This window comes from Oncorhynchus keta, unplaced genomic scaffold (assembly GCF_023373465.1).
Source record: "Oncorhynchus keta strain PuntledgeMale-10-30-2019 unplaced genomic scaffold, Oket_V2 Un_contig_4398_pilon_pilon, whole genome shotgun sequence".
In the NCBI taxonomy this organism is placed as follows: Eukaryota; Metazoa; Chordata; class Actinopteri; order Salmoniformes; family Salmonidae; genus Oncorhynchus; species Oncorhynchus keta.
In genome coordinates, this window is record NW_026287752.1 from 143,326 (window position 1) to 166,137 (window position 22,812).

General features: G+C 42.6%; 2 protein-coding genes and 2 long non-coding RNA genes across 5 annotated transcripts in view; 3 read left to right on the forward strand and 1 right to left on the reverse strand.

Moving 5' to 3' along the window:
* Positions 1 to 22,812, forward strand: part of LOC127924657 (zinc finger protein 883-like) — a 175,301-nt gene that overhangs the window by 62,779 nt on the left and 89,710 nt on the right. The gene's annotated exons all lie outside the window — the stretch shown is intronic.
* LOC127924659 (zinc finger protein 239-like) lies at positions 1,440 to 21,563 on the forward strand. 2 transcript variants are annotated; one of them, XM_052509375.1, is made up of 3 exons: positions 1,440 to 1,659; positions 1,805 to 2,131; positions 20,711 to 21,563. In XM_052509375.1, the coding sequence occupies exons 1-3, from the start codon at positions 1,605 to 1,607 to the stop codon at positions 21,445 to 21,447; spliced, it is 1,119 nt and encodes a 372-aa protein (XP_052365335.1). In that variant the 5' UTR covers positions 1,440 to 1,604; the 3' UTR covers positions 21,448 to 21,563. The 2 variants fall into 2 exon arrangements, with proteins under 2 accessions (XP_052365335.1, XP_052365336.1); XM_052509376.1 differs by lacking the exon at positions 20,711 to 21,563 and adding an exon at positions 8,092 to 9,790 and having other exon boundaries at positions 1,450 to 1,659.
* Positions 8,198 to 21,423, reverse strand: LOC127924662 (uncharacterized). Its single transcript, XR_008118546.1, has 3 exons — positions 21,299 to 21,423; positions 20,963 to 21,130; positions 8,198 to 8,343 (listed from the first exon to the last, which is right to left on the reverse strand). It is a non-coding gene; the product is annotated as an uncharacterized LOC127924662 (long non-coding RNA).
* LOC127924664 (uncharacterized) lies at positions 14,495 to 15,740 on the forward strand. The gene is made up of 4 exons (XR_008118548.1): positions 14,495 to 14,651; positions 14,806 to 15,156; positions 15,363 to 15,401; positions 15,645 to 15,740. It is a non-coding gene; the product is annotated as an uncharacterized LOC127924664 (long non-coding RNA).

A 22,812-nucleotide genomic window follows, 5' to 3' on the forward strand; every position in this document is an offset into this window, starting at 1 on the left:
TACTCAGTACTGTTACACCGTGTAGGAGCAGTTTGGACCTACTCAGTACTGTTACACCGTGTAGGAGCAGTATGGACCTACTCAGTACTGTTACACCGTGTAGGAGCAGTATGGACCTACTCAGTACTGTTACACCGTGTAGGAGCAGTATGGACCTACTCAGTACTGTTACACCGTGTAGGAGCAGTATGGACCTACTCAGTACTGTTACACCGTGTAGGAGCAGTATGGACCTACTCAGTACTGTTACACCGTGTAGGAGCAGTATGGACCTACTCAGTACTGTTACACCGTGTAGGAGCAGTATGGACCTACTCAGTACTGTTACACCGTGTAGGAGCAGTATGGACCTACTCAGTACTGTTACACCGTGTAGGAGCAGTATGGACCTACTCAGTACTGTGACACTGTGTAGGAGCAGTTAGGACCTACTCAGTACTGTTACACCGTGTAGGAGCAGTATGGACCTACTCAGTACTGTTACACCGTGTAGGAGCAGTATGGACCTACTCAGTACTGTTACACCGTGTAGGAGCAGTATGGACCTACTCAGTACTGTTACACCGTGTAGGAGCAGTATGGACCTACTCAGTACTGTTACACCGTGGAGGAGCAGTATGGACCTACTCAGTACTGGTACACCGTGTAGGAGCAGTTTGGACCTACTCAGTACTGGTACACTGTGTAGGAGCAGTATGGACCTACTCAGTACTGGTACACCGTGTAGGAGCAGTATGGACCTACTCAGTACTGTTACACCGTGTAGGAGCAGTATGGACCTACTCAGTACTGTTACACCGTGTAGGAGCAGTTTGGACCTACTCAGTACTGTTACACCGTGTAGGAGCAGTATGGACCTACTCAGTACTGTTACACCGTGTAGGAGCAGTTTGGACCTACTCAGTACTGTTACACCGTGTAGGAGCAGTTTGGACCTACTCAGTACTGTTACACCGTGTAGGAGCAGTATGGACCTACTCAGTACTGTTACACCGTGTAGGAGCAGTATGGACCTACTCAGTACTGTTACACCGTGTAGGAGCAGTATGGACCTACTCAGTACTGTTACACCGTGTAGGAGCAGTTTGGACCTACTCAGTACTGGTACACCTTGTAGGAGCAGTTTGGACCTACTCAGTACTGTTACACCGTGTAGGAGCAGTATGAACCTACTCAGTACTGTTACACCGTGTAGGAGCAGTATGGACCTACTCAGTACTGTTACACCGTGTAGGAGCAGTTTGGACCTAGCTGCCTTATTGGGATAATATCTGTTTGTTTGATTTTCTAAATGTGCAGGAGTAAATTGTTTTAAATTCTCACTCAATAAAGATATTCGCTAATCAACGTTTTTCTTTATACGTCTCAATATAATAATATTATATAAATAAATGAATGAAAAATCTAAGTGTCTTAAAATAAAATAAATATTTCCCTTGACTGTTACCCTCCCACCCAGCAGGAGGCGACGTGCCTGTTTCAGGGCAATGCTGCCGGTGTGACGTATAATCTAATGGACGGGACGCTTCTTCAAACAACAAAAGCGAGTTATTCACCTCCGTATCTTACTAGCCAACATAGACGATACAATTGCAGATCTTTAAATGCTTTCGTTGTATATTAGCCACTGTGTTTTAAACACACTTGTCGTATCTCCTGGTTAGTTACCCAATTTAATATTTACGTTGTTGTCAGCTAGCTAGCTGGGTAAATTAGCAGTGCTAGTCTAGTCACCAATGCTAACTAGCTGTCTAACTAACATCCCAGACCATGAGTTCAGTAAACGACTCTCCACCTTCTAAAGAGGTGATCTGCTGGACGGAGAAAGAAGCTCTGGGGCTGAACATTGTCGTGAAAGAGGAGGAGGAAGAAGAGGATGTCACAGTAAAACAAGAAACAGAGGTTGAGGCTGTTACAGTGAAAGAAGAAGAGAAAGAGGTTAAATTGACAGAAGATGAAGACTCGTTCAGAGTGAAAGAGGAGGAGGCTGTTACAGTAAAAGAAGAGGAAGAGAAAGAGGAGATGACTGTCACAGTGAAAGAAGAGGAAGACGTTTTTGGAATGAAGGAAGTGGGGGAGATTACTGTCACATTAGAGGAAGAAGAGGAGACAGGAGATCTGATTAACAACAGTGAGTAATATCTTAAAAACACAGGGGTACAAACTCTGCGGTTGTTGAACCGATGTGTGGTTTTAAAGGGGCATTTTACTGAATATAATAATAATAATAATAATATATGCCATTTAGCTGACGCTTTTATCCAAAGCGACTTACAGTCATGTGTGCATACATTCTACGTATGGGTGGTCCCGGGAATCGAACCCACTACCCTGGCGTTACAAGCGCCATGCTCTACCAACTGAGCCACAGAAGGACCGCACTGAAGTTCTACACTTTAATAGTTCTGTACTGTAGGAATCGTTAAAGCTACAAGGAGACGGGACGGCCAACAAAACGTTAATGGATCAAATGCTTCCTGTTAGATTTTTCACAACATGTGTAAACATGTGAATATCTCTTTCTCTAGTGCTTTGCTTGACATCACATTAAATCACAAATCAACTCATGTCTGACTTCCGGTAATGAAGAGGACAGAATCAAGGATCATTTTGATCAGGATGAAATGTATACACAATAATAATTTACGCAGGTTCTTTAAGATCCGATGGAGCTCGTTTTGTGCCAACAGAATGTTTTCCATGTTCTGAACAGTCATTTAGATGCATTTCATCCATTCCGTGTTTTTCATTCAAAAGTTGTGAGTGTCTGTGATTGGCTGATAAATTAGCATTTGGGCTAATCTGACGACCTAAAATAGCCACTGGTATGGAACGTTGTGGACTCTGGAACTCAACTCCTTTCTAGACAATGGATATTATAGGACTATGGTTTGGTGTGGATATTATAGGACTATGGTTTGGTGTGGATATTATAGGACTGTGGTTTGGTGTGGATATTATAGGACTATGGTTTGGTGTGGATATTATAGGACTATGGTTTGGTGTGGATATTATAGGACTATGGTTTGGTGTGGATATTATAGGACTATGGTTTGGTGTGGATATTATAGGACTATGGTTTGGTGTGGATATTATAGGACTATGGTTTGGTGTGGATATTATAGGACTATGGTTTGGTGTGGATATTATAGGACTATGGTTTTGATATTATAGGATATTATTAGGGACTATGGTTTGGTGTGGTTTAGGTGGTTTGGTGTGGATATTATAGGACTATGGTTTGGTGTGGATATTATAGGACTATGGTTTGGTGTGGATATTATAGGACTGTGGTTTGGTGTGGATATTATAGGACTATGGTTTGGTGTGGATATTATAGGACTATGGTTTGGTGTGGATATTATAGGACTATGGTTTGGTGTGGATATTATAGGACTATGGTTTGGTGTGGATATTATAGGACTATGGTTTGGTGTGGATATTATAGGACTATGGTTTGGTGTGGATATTATAGGACTATGGTTTGGTGTGGATATTATAGGACTATGGTTTGGTGTGGATATTATAGGACTATGGTTTGGTGTGGATATTATAGGACTATGGTTTGGTGGTTTGGTGGATATTATAGGACTATGGTTTGGTGTGGATATTATAGGACTATGGATATTGGTGGTGGATATTATAGGACTATGGTTTGGTGTGGATATTATAGGACTATGGTTTGGTGTGGATATTATAGGACTATGGTTTGGTGTGGATATTATAGGACTATGGTTTGGTGTGGATATTATAGGACTATGGTTTGGTGTGGATATTATAGGACTATGGTTTGGTGTGGATATTATAGGACTATGGTTTGGTGTGGATATTATAGGACTATGGTTTGGTGTGGATATTATAGGACTATGGTTTGGTGTGGATATTATAGGACTATGGTTTGGTGTGGATATTATAGGACTATGGTTTGGTGTGGATATTATAGGACTATGGTTTGGTGTGGATATTATAGGAGGATATTATAGGACTATGGTTTGGTGTGGATATTATAGGACTATGGTTTGGTGTGGATATTATAGGACTATGGTTTGGTGCGGATATTATAGGACTATGGTTTGGTGTGGATATTATAGGACTATGGTTTGGTGTGGATATTATAGGACTATGGTTTGGTGTGGATATTATAGGACTATGGTTTGGTGTGGATATTATAGGACTATGGTTTGGTGTGATATTATAGGATATTATAGGACTATGGTTTGGTGTGGATATTATAGGACTATGGTTTGGTGTGGATATTATAGGACTATGGTTTGGTGATATTATAGGACTATTATAGGACTATGGTTTGGTGTGGATATTATAGGACTATGGATATTTTGGTGTGGATATTATAGGACTATGGTTTGGTGTGGATATTATAGGACTGAGGATATTATAGGATGGTTTTTGGATATTATAGGACTATGGTTTGGTGGATATTATAGGACTATGGTTTGGACTGTGGATATTATAGGACTATGGTTTGGTGTGGATATTATAGGACTGTGGTTTGGTGTGGATATTATAGGACTATGGTTTGGTGTGGATATTATAGGACTATGGTTTGGTGTGGATATTATAGGACTATGGTTTGGTGTGGATATTATAGGACTATGGTTTGGTGTGGATATTATAGGACTATGGTTTGGTGTGGATATTATAGGGCTATGGTTTGGTGTGGATATTATAGGGCTATGGTGTGGATATTATAGGACTATGGTATGGTGTGGATATTATAGGACTATGGTTTGGTGTGGATATTATAGGACTATGGTTTGGTGTGGATATTATAGGACTAAATCTAAAGGTTTATATCCACAAATGATGAGGGTGAAATTAACTGTAAATCTAAAGGTTTATATCCACAAATGCAAAGATATAAATCCCGAAGGGAAAGGGTCTATATCTATGAAGAACTGTTGAAAACTGTCTTTATCCATCTTCCAGTAGGCTCCAATCACCTGTTCTAATCTTCCAGTAGGCTCCTATCACCTGTTCTAATCTTCCAGTAGGCTCCTATCACCTGTTCTAATCTTCCAGTAGGCTCCTATCGCCTGTTCTAATCTTCCACTAGGCTCCGATCACCTGTTCTAATCTTCCAGTAGGCTCCTATCACCTGTTCTAATTTAGGCTCCGATCACCTGTTCTAATCTTCCAGTAGGCTCCTATCACCTGTTCTGGACCTAGGTTGTAATCTTCCAGTAGGCTCCTATCACCTGTTCTAATCTTCCAGGACTATGGTTTAATCTTGGTAGGCTCCTATCACCTGTTCTAATCTTCCAGTAGGCTCCTATCACCTGTTCTAATCTTCCAGTAGGCTCCTATCACCTGTTCTAATCTTCCAGTAGGACTATGGTTCCAGTCCAGTAGGCTCCTATCACCTGTTCTAATCTTCCAGTAGGCTCCTATCACCTGTTCTAATCTTCCAGTAGGCTCCTATCAATCTTCCAGTAGGAAACCTGTTCTAATCTTCCAGTAGGCTCCTATCACCTGTTCTAATCTTCCAGTAGGCTCCTATCACCTGTTCTAATCTTCCAGTAGGCTCCTATCACCTGTTCTAATCTTCCAGTAGGCTCCTATCACCTGTTCTAATCTTCCAGTAGGCTCCTATCACCTGTTCTAATCTTCCAGTAGGCTCCTATCACCTGTTCTAATCTTCCAGTAGGCTCCTATCACCTGTTCTAATCTTCCAGTAGGCTCCTATCACCTGTTCTAATCTTCCAGTAGGCTCCTATCACCTGTTCTAATCTTCCAGTAGGCTCCTATCACCTGTTCTAATCTTCCAGTAGGCTCCTATCACCTGTTCTAATCTTCCAGTAGGCTCCTATCACCTGTTCTAATCTTCTTCCAGTCCAGTAGGCTCCTATCACCTGTTCTAATCTTCCAGTAGGCTCCTATCACCTGTTCTAATCTTCCAGTAGGCTCCTATCACCTGTTCTAATCTTCCAGTAGGCTCCTATCACCTGTTCTAATCTTCCAGTAGGCTCCTATCACCTGTTCTAATCTTCCAGTAGGCTCCTATCACCTGTTCTAATCTTCCAGTAGGCTCCTATCACCTGTTCTAATCTTCCAGTAGGCTCCTATCACCTGTTCTAATCCTCCAGTAGGCTCCAATCACCTGTTCTAATCACTGTTCAAATCAAAATCAAATCAAATGTATTTATAAAGCCCTTCGTACATCAGCTGATATCTCAAAGTGCTGTACAGAAACCCAGCCTAAAACCCCAAACAGCAAAGCAATGCAGGTGTAGAAGCATGGTGGCTAGGAAAAACTCCCTAGAAAGGTCAAAAACCTAGGAAGAAACCTAGAGAGGAACCAGGCTATGTGGGGTGGCAAGTCCTCTTCTGGCTGTGCCGGGTGGAGATTATAACAGAACATGGCCAAGATGTTCAAATGTTCATAAATGACCAGCATGGTCGAATAATAATAAGGCAGAACAGTTGAAACTGGAGCAGCAGCACGGTCAGGTGGACTGTTCAACTGAAGCCCCATCTTCACCCCCTATCTACCATTCTAGCCCCATCTTAACCCCGTATGTACCATTCTAGCCCCATCTTAGCCCCTTATGTACCATTCTAGCCCCATCTTAGCCCCTTATGTACCATTATAGCCCCATCTTAACCCCTTATGTACCATTCTAACCCCATCTTAACCCCTTATGTACCATTCTAGCCCCATCTTAACCATGTATGTACCATTATAGCCCCATATTAACCCCTCATGTACCGTTCTAGCCCCATCTTAACCCCTTATCTACCATCATAGCCCCATCTTAATCCCTTATGTCCCATTCTAGCCCAATCATGTACCATTCTAACCCCATCTTAATCCCTTATGTCCCATTCTAGCCCAATCATGTACCATTCTAGCCCCATCTTAACCCCTTATGTACCATTCTAGCCCCATTCTAACCCTGTATGTACCATTCTAGCCCCATCTTAACCCCTTTATCTACCGTTCTAGCCCCATCTTAACCCCTTATCTACAATTCTAGCCCCATCTTCACCCCTTATGTACCATTCTAGCCCCATTCTAACCCCTTATGTACCATTCTAGCCCAATTTTAGCCCCTTATGTACCATTCTAGCCCAATTTTAGCCCCTTATGTACCATTCTAGCCCCATGTAACCCCTTATCTACCATTCTAGCCCCATCTTAACCCCTTATCTACCATGATAGCCCCATCTTAACCCATTATGTACAATTCTAGCCCCATCTTAGCCCATTATGTACCGTTCTAGACCCATTCCAACCCCTTATGTACCATTCTAGCCCCATTCTAACCCCTTATGTACCATTCTAGCCCCATTCTAACCCCTTATGTACCATTTTAGCCCCATTTAACCCCTTATCTACCATGCTAGCCCCATCTTAACCCCTTATCTACCATTCTAGCCCCATCTTAACGCCTTATCTACCATTCTAGCCCCATCCTAACCCCTTATCTACCATTATAGCCCCATCTTCACCCTTATGTACCATTCTAGCCCCATCTTCACCCCTTATGTACCATTCTAGTAGCCAGCCAACAATTGGCCACTAGATTATACAAGATGCTTTTTTCCAGTGGAGATGAGTTGATACATTTCCTGGCTGGGCTGTGGGACAGTGGATGTGTAGGAATGATTTAAATGGAACTGGTAACAGCCATTACCCGGGTAGTATTGTGAATAACTAATGGCTATTAACCAATCGGCATCCAGGATCCAAATGTAAAGTTGAATAATGAGGGATCTAGTCATCACATCAGATTTTATTTGTCACAGGTACCGAATACAACAGGAACACAACCAGCCCTTAACCAACAATGCAGTTTTAAGAAAAATAAGTGTTAAGTAGCAAATAGATTAATACTTTTTTTTAAATTAAAGAGCAGCAGTAGACTGTGACAGAAACATTATGTACAAACTAAGTTACACATAATGTGAAAGAACACACACAAATACAAAATTGGTTAAGAGCTTGTAAAATGCAGCCATCTCCTCCTGCGCCACTATATTTTACAACAGGGTAATGGATTAAACCTCATAGGAAGAGCAGGAGATTTCATTCAGGTCTCTCTGTTTAACTAAATACTCTGTCTTTGGCAGGAGAGAGACCAGACTCTCACTCTGACAGACGGAAGAAGAGTCCTTCAGGGGAACCAGACCCAGAGACGCCCAAACCAGGGAGACGACACCACTGCTCCCAGTGTAATTTGAGTTATAAGTTTTTATGGAAACTGAAACAGCACGAGAGGACACACACAGGGGAGAAACCACACCACTGCTCTCAGTGTGGAAAGAGTTTTACCCTGTTAGGGAACCTGAAAAAGCATAAAGGAATACACACAGGAGAAAAGCCTTTCCAATGTTCCCAGTGTGGAAAGAGATTTTCACGATCACAGGAACTAAAATCACATGAGATGAAACACACAGGGGATAAACCACACCACTGCTCCCATTGTGGAAAGAGTTTTACCCAGTTAGGGACCCTGAACAAACATAAGAGAATACACACAGGAGAAAAGCCTTACCACTGCTCCCAGTGTGGAAAGAGTTTTATACAGTTAGGGAACCTGAACAACCATAATATAATACACACAGAAGAAAAGCCTTTCCAGTGTTTCTACTGTGGAAAGAGATTTTCAAGATCACAGGACCTAAAATCACATGAGATGATACACACAGGGGAGAAACCACACCACTGCTCCCAGTGTGGAAAGAGTTTTACACAGTTGGGAAGCCTGAACAAACATAAGAAGAGAATACACTCTGGAGAGAAATCTTAACATACTTTCCCAGTCAGAGGACCTGTAATCACATGACAGAATAGAGAGGCTGTCTTCTGACTTGTGTTTTTGAGGTAGTTTTTTAAAATTAAATGTTGATATAAAAAAATATGATTTGGATATTTTAAAATTACAATTATTAAATAGATTAGTAGAATGTGCATTTCTTGATTTTAACCTAGAAATGTTATGAATTTAAGTTGTTGTGTTTCATTGAGTTAATGTGTATACTAGTCTTCACGCTAAAAGTTTATGAACATTTGATGACGTTGACAATTTTTTGACATGAAGAACACTCACTTCCTCATGAATGTTCCCATCGGTAGTATTCCACCATGTCAGAGAAAACGGAACATGGAGCATATTGTTGTCTGAATATAAATATAATGTGGAACGGCACTAGTGGACATTCATTATATACATCTGTGTATTGTTAAATTATACACTATAGACATTTTAGAGGTTTTTGTTGAATTATATATGTTTGTTTGACTGAATGATTGTATTGTTACATTATACATTATAGACCTTATTATTATTATTATTATTATTATTATAGGTGCTTTTAAAACGTTTTATTATATATGTTTGTTTGTTTAACTGAATGAACCAGAAATTGCATAATGTGCAGATGTGTAGAAGATGTTAAGTTTGTTTTCAAATCTAACTCATTAAAAATGTTCACTAATCAATCAACACATGCTTCTCTTTATGCAGCTCACTGCTTCTTGACACACTACTCACTTAAACCCGGAAGCCAGCCACACCATTGTGTCTTAGGGAAACACCGTACACAGCAACTAAAATCACATGAGAGGACACACACATGTGGGAGAAACCATACCACTGCTTCCAGTGTGAAAATAGTTTTATTGCAGTTAGGGAGCCTGAACAATCATAATATAATACACACAGGAGAAAAGCCTTACCCCTGTGTCCCGGTACCCTCTATGTGGAGGCTATATACAGGGGGTACCGGGACAGAGTCAATGTGTAGACTATATACAGGGGCAGGCAATGTGCAGGGGTACCGGTTAGTTGAGGTAATATGTACATGTAGGTAGAGTTATTAAAGTGACTATGCATCGATAATAACAGAGTTGCAGCAGTGTAAAAGGGGGCCAATGCAAATAGTCTGGGTAGTCATTTGATTAGATGTTCAGTGGTCTTATGGCTTGAGGGTAGAAACTGTTTAAAAGCCTCTTGGACCGAGACTTGCCGCTCTGGTACTGCTTGCTGTGCGGTTGCAGAGAGAGCAGTCTATGACTCGGGTGGCTGGAGTCTTTGACAATTTTTAGGGCCTTCCCCTGACACCGCCTGGTATATAAGTCCTGGATGGCAGGAAGCTTGGCCCCAGTGATGTACTGCGCCGTATGCACTACCCTCTGTAGTGCCTTGCAGTTGGAGGTCGAGCAGTTGCCATACCAGGCAGTGATGCAACCAGTAAGGATGCTCAATGGTACAGTTGTAGAACTGAGGATCTGAGGACCCATGCCAAATCTTTTCAGTCTCCTGAGGGGGAATAGGTTTTGTTGTGCCCTCTGTTAGTGTGTTGGTGATGTGGACGCCAAGGAATCTGAAGCTCTCAACCTGCTCCACTAAATCCCCGTCGATGAGAATGGGGGCGTGCTCGGTCCTGTTTTTCCTGTAGTCCACAATCATCTCCTTTGTCTTGATCACGTTAAGGGAGAGGTTGTTGTCCTTGCACCACACCGTCAGGTCTCTGACCCCCTCCCTATAGGCTGTCTCGTCGTTGTCGATGATCAGGCCTAACACTGTTGTGTCATCGGCAAACTTAATGATGGTGGAGTTGTGCCTGGCCGCGTAGTCATGAGTGAACAGGTAGTACAGGAGAGCACGCACCCCTGATGGGCACCCATTTGAGGATCAGCGTGGAGGATGTGTTGTTACCTACTCTTACCACCTGGGGGCGGCCCGTCAGGAAGTCCAGGATCCAGTTTTAGAGGGGGTGTTTAGTCCTAGGGTCCTTAGCTTATTGATGAGCTTTGAGGGCACTATGGTTTTGAATGCTGAGCTGCAGTCAATGAATAGCAATCTCACATAGTTGTTCCTTTTGTTCCGGTATGAAAGGGCAGTGTGGAGTGCAATAGAGATTGCATGGGGCAGTATGCAAATTGGAGTGGGTCTAGGGTTTCTTGGATAATGGTGTTGATGTGAGCCATGACCAACCTTTCAAAGTGCTACGGGTCGGTAGTCATTTAGGACGGTGTTCTTGGGCACAGGGACTATGGTGGTCTGCTTGAAACATGTTGGTGTTACAGACTCAGTCAGGGACTGGTTGAAAATTTCAGTGAAGACCCTTGCCAGTTGGTCAGCGTATGCTTAGTGTACACGTCCTGGTAACCCGTCTAGCCCTGCGGCTTTGTGAATGATAACCTTTTTAAAGGTCTTATTCACATCGGCTGCGGAGAGCATAATCACACAGTCATCTGGAACAGCTGATGCTCTCATGCATGTTTCAGTGTTGTTTGCCTCGAAGCGAGCATATAAGTTATTTAGCTCATCTGGTAGGCTCGTGCCACTGGGCAGCTCTCTGCTGTGCTTCTCTTTGTAGTCTGTGATAGTTTGCAAGCCCTGCCACATCCGACGAGCATCGCAGCAGGTATAATACGATTTGATCTTAGTCCTATATTGATGCTTTGCCTATTTGATGGTTCGTCAGAGAGCATAACGAGATTTTTTATAAGCTTCTGGGTTAGAGTCCCGCACCTTGAAAGCGGCACCTCAGTGCGAATGTTGCCTGTAATCCATGGCTTCTGGTTGGGGTATGTACGTACAGTCACTGTGGGGACGACGTCCTCAATGCACTTATTGATGAAGCCGGTGACTGATGTGGTGTACTCCTCAATGCCATCGGAAGAATCCCGGAACATATTCCAGTCTGTGCTAGCAAAACAGTCCTGTAGCTTAGCATCTGCTTCAGAAGCATCTTTCCTATTGGGTCGAGTCACTGGTGCTTCCTGCTTTAGTTTTCGCTTGTAAGCAGGAATCAGGAGGATAGAATTATGGTCAGATTTGCCAAATGGAGGGCGAGGGAGAGCTTTGTACGCGTCGCTTTGTTTGGAGTAAAGGTGGACAAAAGTTTTTTTCCCCCTCTGCTTCCACATTTAAAATGCTGGTAGAAATGGGGTAAAACGGATTTGAGTTTCCCTGCATTAAAGTCCCAAGGCCACTAGGAGGGCCGCCTCTGGATGAGCGTTTTCTGTTTGCCAATGGCCTTAAACAGCTGGTTGAGTGAGGTTTTAGTGCCAGCATCGGTTTGCGGTGGTAAATAGTTAGCTACGAAGAATATAGATTAAATCTCTCAAAGTACATAGTGGAGTCTACAGCTTATCATGAGATACTCTACCTCAGGCGAGCAAACCTTGAGACTTCCTTAGATATTGTGCACCCAGCTGTTGTTTACACATATACATAGATCGCCACCCCTTGTCTTAATTAATAGAGGCTGCTGTTCTGTCCTGCCGATACAGTGTATCCCGCCAGCTGTATATTATTCATGTCGTCGTTCAGTCAGGACTCTGTGAAACATAAGATATTACAGTTTACAATATCCTGTTGACATTGATTATATGCATAAACATCTATGTACTTACAGAAATTAGCTCTTCTTCTTCAGTGGGTGAAAGAATGGATGGCTGGAAGGTGGACAACACAATGTGTCAGTCAGAACATCATGGGGCTCTTCTGAGTGGGTGAAAGAATGGATGGCTGGAAGGTAGACAACACAACGTGTCAGTCAGAACATCATGGAGAGGTCTCTTCTGAGTGGGTGAAAGAATGGATGGCTGGAAGGTAGACAACACAATGTGTCAGTCAGAACATCATGGAGAGGTCTCTTCTGAGTGGGTGAAAGAATGGATGGCTGGAAGGTGGCTCTTCTGAGTGGGTGAAAGAATGGATGGCTGGAAGGTAGACAACACAATGTGTCAGTCAGAACATCATGGAGAGCTCTTCTGAGTGGGTGAAAGAATGGATGGCTGGAAGGTAGACAACACAATGTGTCAGTCAGAACATCAGTCTCTTCAGTAGACAACACATGTGTCAGTCAGAACATCATGGGCTCTTCTGAGTGGGTGAAAGAATGGATGGCTGGAAGGTAGACAACACAATGTGTCAGTCAGAACATCATGGAGGGCTCTTCTGAGTGGGTGAAAGAATGGATGGCTGGAAGGTAGACAACACAACGTGTCAGTCAGAACATCATGGAGAGCTCTTCTGAGTGGGTGAAAGAATGGATGGCTGGAAGGTAGACAACACAACGTGTCAGTCAGAACATCATGGAGAGCTCTTCTGAGTGGGTGAAAGAATGGATGGCTGGAAGGTAGACAACACAACGTGTCAGTCAGAACATCATGGAGAGAGTATTTTTACAGGTTAGAACAGTAACTGGAATGCATGCACTTGTAAACAATTGGCTTCCACACACCTCATTGGTTAATATTCACTGTAGCAGAAACATCTGTTGGGTTGGTAGAATGTGGAACGACACACCTCATTGGTTAATATTCACTGTAGTAGAAAAATCTGTTGGGTTGGTAGAATGTGGAACGACACACCTCATTGGTTAATATTCACTGTAGCAGAAACATCTGTTGGGTTGGTAGAATGTGGAACGACACACCTCATTGGTTAATATTCACTGTAGTAGAAAAATCTGTTGGGTTGGTAGAATGTGGAACGACACACCTCATTGGTTAATATTCACTGTAGCAGAAACCTCTGTTGGGTTGGTAGAATGTAGAAAGAAGTGCTGACTAGGTCCAAACTGCTCCTACACGGTGTAACAGTACTGAGTAGGTCCATACTGCTCCTACACGGTGTAACAGTACTGAGTAGGTCCTAACTGCTCCTACACGGTGTAACAGTACTGAGTAGGTCCATACTGCTCCTACACGGTGTAACAGTACTGAGTAGGTCCATACTGCTCCTACACGGTGTAACAGTACTGAGTAGGTCCAAACTGCTCCTACACGGTGTAACAGTACTGAGTAGGTCCATACTGCTCCTACACGGTGTAACAGTACTGAGTAGGTCCATACTGCTCCTACACGGTGTAACAGTACTGAGTAGGTCCATACTGCTCCTACACGGTGTAACAGTACTGAGTAGGTCCATACTGCTCCTACACGGTGTAACAGTACTGAGTAGGTCCATACTGCTCCTACACGGTGTAACAGTACTGAGTAGGTCCATACTGCTCCTAAACGGTGTAACAGTACTGAGTAGGTCCATACTGCTCCTACACGGTGTACCAGTACTGAGTAGGTCCAAACTGCTCCTACACGGTGTAACAGTACTGAGTAGGTCCATACTGCTCCTACACGGTGTACCAGTACTGAGTAGGTCCATACTGCTCCTACACGGTGTAACAGTACTGAGTAGGTCCATACTGCTCCTACACGGTGTAACAGTACTGAGTAGGTCCATACTGCTCCTACACGGTGTAACAGTACTGAGTAGGTCCATACTGCTCCTACACGGTGTAACAGTACTGAGTAGGTCCATACTGCTCCTACACGGTGTAACAGTACTGAGTAGGTCCATACTGCTCCTACACGGTGTAACAGTACTGAGTAGGTCCATACTGCTCCTACACGGTGTAACAGTACTGAGTAGGTCCATACTGCTCCTACACGGTGTAACAGTACTGAGTAGGTCCATACTGCTCCTACACGGTGTAACAGTACTGTGGGTGAGTAGGTCCATACTGCTCCTACACGGTGTAACAGTACTGAGTAGGTCCATACTGCTCCTACACGGTGTAACAGTACTGAGTAGGTCCATACTGCTCCTACACGGTGTAACAGTACTGAGTAGGTCCTAACTGCTCCTACACGGTGTAACAGTACTGAGTAGGTCCATACTGCTCCTACACGGTGTAACAGTACTGAGTAGGTCCATACTGCTCCTACACGGTGTAACAGTACTGAGTAGGTCCATACTGCTCCTACACGGTGTAACAGTACTGAGTAGGTCCATACTTTCCACACGGTGTAACAGTACTGAGTAGGTCCAAACTGCTCCTACACGGTGTAACAGTACTGAGTAGGTCCATACTGCTCCTACACGGTGTAACAGTACTGAGTAGGTCCATACTGCTCCTACACGGTGTAACAGTACTGAGTAGGTCCATACTGCTCCTACACGGTGTAACAGTACTGAGTAGGTCCATACTGCTCCTACACGGTGTAACAGTACTGAGTAGGTCCATACTGCTCCTACACGGTGTAACAGTACTGAGTAGGTCCATACTGCTCCTACACGGTGTAACAGTACTGAGTAGGTCCATACTGCTCCTACACGGTGTAACAGTACTGAGTAGGTCCAAACTGCTCCTACATGGTGTAACAGTACTGAGTAGGTCCATACTGCTCCTACACGGGTAACACACGGTGTAACAGTACTGAGTAGGTCCAAACTGCTCCTACACGGTGTAACAGTACTGAGTAGGTCCATACTGCTCCTACACGGTGTAACAGTACTGAGTAGGTCCAAACTGCTCCTACACGGTGTACCAGTACTGAGTAGGTCCATACTGCTCCTCCACGGTGTAACAGTACTGAGTAGGTCCATACTGCTCCTACACGGTGTAACAGTACTGAGTAGGTCCATACTGCTCCTACACGGTGTAACAGTACTGAGTAGGTCCATACTGCTCCTACACGGTGTAACAGTACTGAGTACTGAGTAGGTCCAAACTGCTCCTACACGGTGTAACAGTACTGACTGTAGGTCCATACTGCTCCTACACGGTGTAACAGTACTGAGTAGGTCCATACTGCTCCTACACGGTGTAACAGTACTGAGTAGGTCCATACTGCTCCTCCACGGTGTAACAGTACTGAGTAGGTCCATACTGCTCCTACACGGTGTAACAGTACTGAGTAGGTCCATACTGCTCCTACACGGTGTAACAGTACTGAGTAGGTCCATACTGCTCCTACACGGGTAACAGTACTGAGTAGGTCCATACTGCTCCTACACGGTGTAACAGTACTGAGTAGGTCCATACTGCTCCTACACGGTGTAACAGTACTGAGTAGGTCCTAACTGCTCCTACACGGTGTAACAGTACTGAGTAGGTCCATACTGCTCCTACACGGTGTAACAGTACTGAGTAGGTCCATACTGCTCCTACACGGTGTAACAGTACTGAGTAGGTCCATACTGCTCCTACACGGTGTAACAGTACTGAGTAGGTCTGTGTAACAGTACTGGGGAGGTCCAAACTGCTCCTACACGGTGTACCAGTACTGAGTAGGTCCATACTGCTCCTACACGGTGTAACAGTACTGAGTAGGTCCAAACTGCTCCTACACGGTGTAACAGTACTGAGTAGGTCCAAACTGCTCCTACACGGTGTAACAGTACTGAGCTGTATTCAGTATGGAAAAGTACTAGAACATCCAATTAAATATTAACGGTGATGTACTGAGCGACTAGTTGAAAAACAGGGAGGGAGTTGTGGGTTCAAAATGGACCACTGCCTTTAAACTGCATTACTCATTACCCAGAGAAAACTAACCAATGAGGTGGGTCTTTCCACATTCTACCAACCCAATAGATGTTTCTACTACAGTGAATATTAACCAATGAGGTGGGTCGTTCCACATTCTACCAACCCAACAGATATTTCTACAGTGAGCACTAACCAAAATGGAAATGTCCCTTGACTGTTACCCTCCCACCCAGCAGGTGGCGACGTGCCTGTTTCAGGGCAATGCTGCCGGTGTGACGTATAATCTAATGGACGGGACGCTTCTTCAAACAACAAAAGCGAGTTATTCACCTCCGTATCTTACTAGCCAACATAGACGATACAATTGCAGATCTTTAAATGCTTTCGTTGTATATTAGCCACTGCGTTTTAAACACACTTGTCGTATCTATTAGCTAGTTACACCATTTCATTAAATATCTACGTTGTTGTTAGCTAGCTAGCTGGGTAAATTAGCAGTGCTAGTCTTGTCACTAATGCTAACTAGCTAATTCTAACTAACATCCCAGACCATGAGTTCACTAATCGACTCCCCACCATCTAAAAGGAGGTCTGCTGGACGGAGAAAGAAACTCTGGGGCTGAACATTGTCGTGAAAGAGGAGAAGGAAGAAGAGGATGTCACAGTAAAACAAGAAACAGAGTTTGAGGCTGTTACAGTGAAAGAAGAAGAGAAAGAGGTTAAATTGACAGAAGATGAAGACGCGTTCAGAGTGAAAGAGGAAGAGGATGTTACAGTAAAAGAAGAGGAGAATGCCGTTTTTGGATTGGGGGAGGTGACTGTCACATTGGAAGAAGAGGAGAAAGGAGATCTGATTAACAACAGTGAGTAATATCTTAAATACAGGGAAGACGAGACGAGGAAGGATAATTTTTATCTAATTTTGATGTGGATGAAATGTAATAAAAATAATAATTAATAATAATAATAATTACAGGTTATTTAAAATCCGATGGAGTTAGTTTTGTGCCAACAGAAATAAGGGGTTAAATGTGTGCCCCAAAAAAATATTTCCTGATCTTTTATCAAATCAAATGTATTTATATAGCCCTTCATACATCAGCTGATATCTCAAAGTGCTAGATCTAGGACAGACACTTCAAAACCTTATTAATCAACATTTTGACTGTCATTTTTGCCATTCATGAGTGTGTTGTTAAAATGCGTTTCTATGGGCTATAGTAGTAAAGGACAAATAAAATATTTTATCAAATGTTTAAATATTTTGTGGGGGGTGGGGACCTAAAGGGATCCTACAATTCTAATAGCTAAATGATCAATGACATCACCATCTTAAGTTACTGTTTTAAATTACCCAAGATAAACAGATATTAAAACATTTGTACACGTTTTTTTTTGTCAAATTTACTTTTTTACAAATATGTTTTCCATGTTTTGAACAGTCATTTAGATGCATTTCATCCATTCCATGTTTTTCATTCAAAAGTTGTGAGTGTCTGTGATTGGCTGAGAAATTAGCATGTGGGCTAATCTGACGACCTAAAATAGCCACTTATAAGGAACGCTGTGGACTCTGGAACTCAACTCCGTCAGATGTAGACCTGAGTCAAGTCATTGTTTATGGGGAAAATATAAACAGGTTATTTATTATATTGCAGCATTAAGTTTAGCATCTCACACTTTTTCCAATTCATGGTTTGAGTGCGAGTAACCCTATAGGCATACTGGTAATTATATTATGTTGCAGAAAACACAACAGTAACTTAATTTAGCCATAGAAAAGAGAATTAAACAAAATGCTTGTTGCATACCATTCTAGCCCCATCTTAACCCCTTATCTACCATTCTAGCCCCATCTTAACCCCTTATCTACCATTCTAACCCCATCTTAACCCCTTATCTACCATTCTAACCCCATCTTAACCCCTTATCTACCATTCTAACCCCATCTTAACCCCTTTATCTACCATTCTAACCCCATCTTAACCCCTTATCTACCATTCTAGCCCCATCATCTACCATTCTAGCCCCATCTTAACCCCTTATCTACCATTCTAGCCCCATCTTAACCCCTTATCTACTATTCTATCTACCATTCTAACCCCATCTTAACCCCTTTATCTACCATTCTAGCCCCATCTTAACCCCTTATCTACCATTCTAGCCCCATCTTAACCCCTTATCTACCATTCTAACCCCATCTTAACCCCTTATCTACCATTCTAACCCCATCTTAACCCCTTATCTACCATTCTGGAACTAACCCCATCTTAACCCCTTTATCTACCATTCTAGCCCCATCATCTACCATTCTAACCCCATCATCTACCATTCTAGCCCCATCTTAACCCCTTATCTACCATTCTAGCCCCATCTTAACCCCTTATATACCATTCTAGCCCCATCTTAACCCCTTTATCTACCATTCTAGCCCCATCTTAACCCCTTATCTACCATTCTAGCCCCATCTTAACCCCTTTATCTACCATTCATGCCCCATCTTAACCCCTTATCTACCATTCTAGCCCCATCTTAACCCCTTATCTACCATTCTAGCCCCATCTTAACCCCTTATCTACCATTCTAGCCCCATCTCAACCCCCTATGTACCATTCTAGCCCCATCTTCACCCCTTATCTACCATTATAGCCCCATCTCAACCCCCTATCTACCATTCTAGCCCCATCTTAACCCCTTATCTACCATTCTAGCCCCATCTTAACCCCTTATCTACCATTCTAACCCCATCTTAACCCCTTTATCTACCATTCTAGCCCCATCTTAACCCCTTATCTACCATTCTAGCCCCATCTTAACCCCTTATCTACCATTCTAACCCCATCTTAACCCCTTATCTACCATTCTAACCCCATCTTAACCCCTTATCTACCATTCTAACCCCATCTTAACCCCTTTATCTACCATTCTAGCCCCATCATCTACCATTCTAGCCCCATCATCTACCATTCTAGCCCCATCTTAACCCCTTATCTACCATTCTAGCCCCATCTTAACCCCTTATATACCATTCTAGCCCCATCTTAACCCCTTTATCTACCATTCTAGCCCCATCTTAACCCCTTATCTACCATTCTAGCCCCATCTTAACCCCTTTATCTACCATTCATGCCCCATCTTAACCCCTTATCTACCATTCTAGCCCCATCTTAACCCCTTATCTACCATTCTAGCCCCATCTTAACCCCTTATCTACCATTCTAGCCCCATCTCAACCCCCTATGTACCATTCTAGCCCCATATTCACCCCTTATCTACCATTATAGCCCCATCTCAACCCCTATGTACCATTCTAGCCCCATCTTAACCCCGTATCTACCATTCTAGCCCCATCTTAACCCCTTATCTACCATTCTAACCTCATCTTAACCCCGTATGTACCAGTAGCCCATCTTCACCCCTTATGTACCATTATAGCCCCATCTTAACCCCTTATCTACCATTCGAGCCCCATCTTAACTTAGAATGGTACATAAGTGGTTAACTCCTTCTAGACACCTATATCTATATAACAGTAGTAACCTAACCCTGTATGTACCAATCCAGCCCCATCTTAACCCCGTATGTACCGTTTTAGCCCCATCTTAACCCATTATGTATCATTCTACCCCTATATTCACCCCTTATCTACCAGTCTAACCCCATCTTAACCCCTTATGTACCATTCTAACCCCATCTTAACCCCTATGTCCCAGTCTAGCCCCATCTTACCCCAGTATGTCCCAGTCTAGCCCCATCTTAACCCATTATGTCCCAGTCTAGCCCCATCTTAACCCATTATGTCCCAGTCTAGCCCCATGTTAACCCCTTATCCACCAGTCTAGCCCCATCTTAACCCCATATGTACCATTATAGCCCCATCGTAACCCATTATGTACCAGTCTAGCCCCATATTAACCCTTATGTACCATTCTAGTAGCCAGCCAACTGGCCACTAGATTGTACAATATGCTTTTTTCCAGTGGAGATTAGTTGATGAATTTCCTGGCAGGGCTGTGGAACATGTGTAGGGATAATTCAAATGGAACTGTTATTAACCAATCGGCATCCAGGATCCAAATGTAAAGTTGAATAATGAGGGATCTTGTCATCAAATCAGATTTTATTTGTCACAGGTACCGAATACAACAGGAACACAACCAGCCCTTAACCAACAATGCAGTTTTAAGAAAAATAAGTGCTAAGTAGCAAATAGATTAATAAAAACAAAAAATTAAAGAGCAGCAGTAGACTGTGACAGAAACATTATGTACAAACTAAGTTACACATAATGTGAAAGAACACACACAAATACACAATTGGTTAAGAGCTTGTAAAACGCAGCCATCTCCTCCTGCGCCACTATATTTTACAACAGGGTAATGGATTAAACCTCATAGGAAGAGCAGGAGATTTCATTCAGGTCTCTCTGTTTAACTAAATACTCTGTCTTTGGCAGGAGAGAGACCAGACTCTCACTCTGACAGACGGAAGAAGAGTCCTTCAGGGGAACCAGACCCAGAGACGCCCAAACCAGGGAGACCACACCACTGCTCCCAGTGTAATTTGAGTTATAAGTTTTTATGGAAACTGAAACAGCATGAGAGGACACACACAGGGGAGAAACCACACCACTGCTCTCAGTGTGGAAAGAGTTTTACCCTGTTAGGGAACCTGAAAAAGCATAAAGGAATACACACAGGAGAAAAACCTTTCCAATGTTCCCAGTGTGGAAAGAGATTTTCACGATCACAGCACCTAAAATCACATGAGAGGACACACACAGGGGATAAACCACACCACTGCTCCCAGTGTGGAAAGAGTTTTACCCAGTTGGGGAGCCTGAAAAAGCATAAAGGAATACACACAGGAGAAAAACCTTTCCAATGTTCCCAGTGTGGGAAAAGATTTTCACGATCACAGGAACTAAAATCACATGAGATGACACACACAGGGGAGAAACCACACCACTGCTCCCAGTGTGGGAAACGTTTTACCCAGTTAGGGAGCCTGAAAAAGCATAAAGGAATACACACAGGAGAAAAACCTTTCCAATGTTCCCAGTGTGGAAAGAGATTTTCAGGATTGCATCACCTAAAATCACACGAGAGGACACACACAGGGGAGAAGCCACACCATTGTGCCCTGTGTGGAAAGGATTTTACCCAGTTAGGGAACCTAAAAAACATCAGATGAAACACACGGGAGAAAAGCCTTTCCAATGTTCCCATTGTGGGAAAAGATTTTCACGATCACAGGAACTAAAATCACATGAGATGACACACACGGGGGTGAAACCACACCACTGCTCCCAGTGTGGGAAAAGTTTTACCCAGTTAGGGAGCCTGAACAAACACAAGAGAATACACACAGGAGAAAAGCCTTACCACTGCTCCCAGTGTGGAAAGAGTTTTACCCAGTTGGGGAACCTGAACAACCATAATATAATACACACAGAAGAAAAGCCGTTCCAATGTTCCCACTGTGGAAAGAGATTTTCACGATCACAGGACCTAAAATCACATGAAAGGACACACACAGGGAGAAACCACACCACTGCTCCCAGTGTGGAATGCGTTTTACCCAGTTAGGAAGCCTGAACAAACATAAGAAGAGAATACACTCTGGAGAGAAATCTTAACATACTTTCCCAGTCAGAGGACCTGAAATCACATGACAGAATAGAGGCTGTCTTCTGACGTATGTTTTTAGTTTTTATTAAATGTTGATATGAAAAATATGATTTGGATATTTTAAAATTACAATTATTAAATAGATTAGTAGAATGTGCATTTCTTGATTTTAACCTAGAAATGTTAGGAATTTAGTAAAAAGCATTTTTATCAAAGCAACATATATTTTAATATAAATCTGAATATCTAGTGAATGTTCATTATATACATCTACATTATGTATTGTTACATGTAGGAGCAGTATAGACCTAGTCTGTTCATTATAATAATAATATAATAATAATATAATATATAATAATATACATCTACATGATGTATTGTTACACTATGTAGGAGCAGTATAGACCTAGTCTGTTCATTATATACATCTACATGATGTTACACCATGTAGGAGCAGTATAGACCTAGTCTGTTCATTATATACATCTACATGATGTATTGTTACACCATGTAGGAGCAGTATAGACCTAGTCTGTTCATTATATACATCTACATGATGTTACACCATGTAGGAGCAGTATAGACCTAGTCTGTTCATTATATACATCTACATGATGTATTGTTACACCATGTAGGAGCAGTATAGACCTAGTCTGTTCATTATATACATCTACATGATGTATTGTTACACCATGTAGGAGCAGTATAGACCGAGTCTGTTCACTATATACATCTGTGTATTGTTACATGTAGGAGCAGTAGAGATCTAGATGCTTATTTTTAAATATTTTGATAGTTTCTGTTTATTTGACTGAATTAATCAGAAATGGCCTAAATACAGATGTTTAGTAGATGTAAAGTTTGTTTTCAATTGTCACTCATAAAAATGTTTCACTACTCAATCCACACATGCTTCTCTTTATTCATC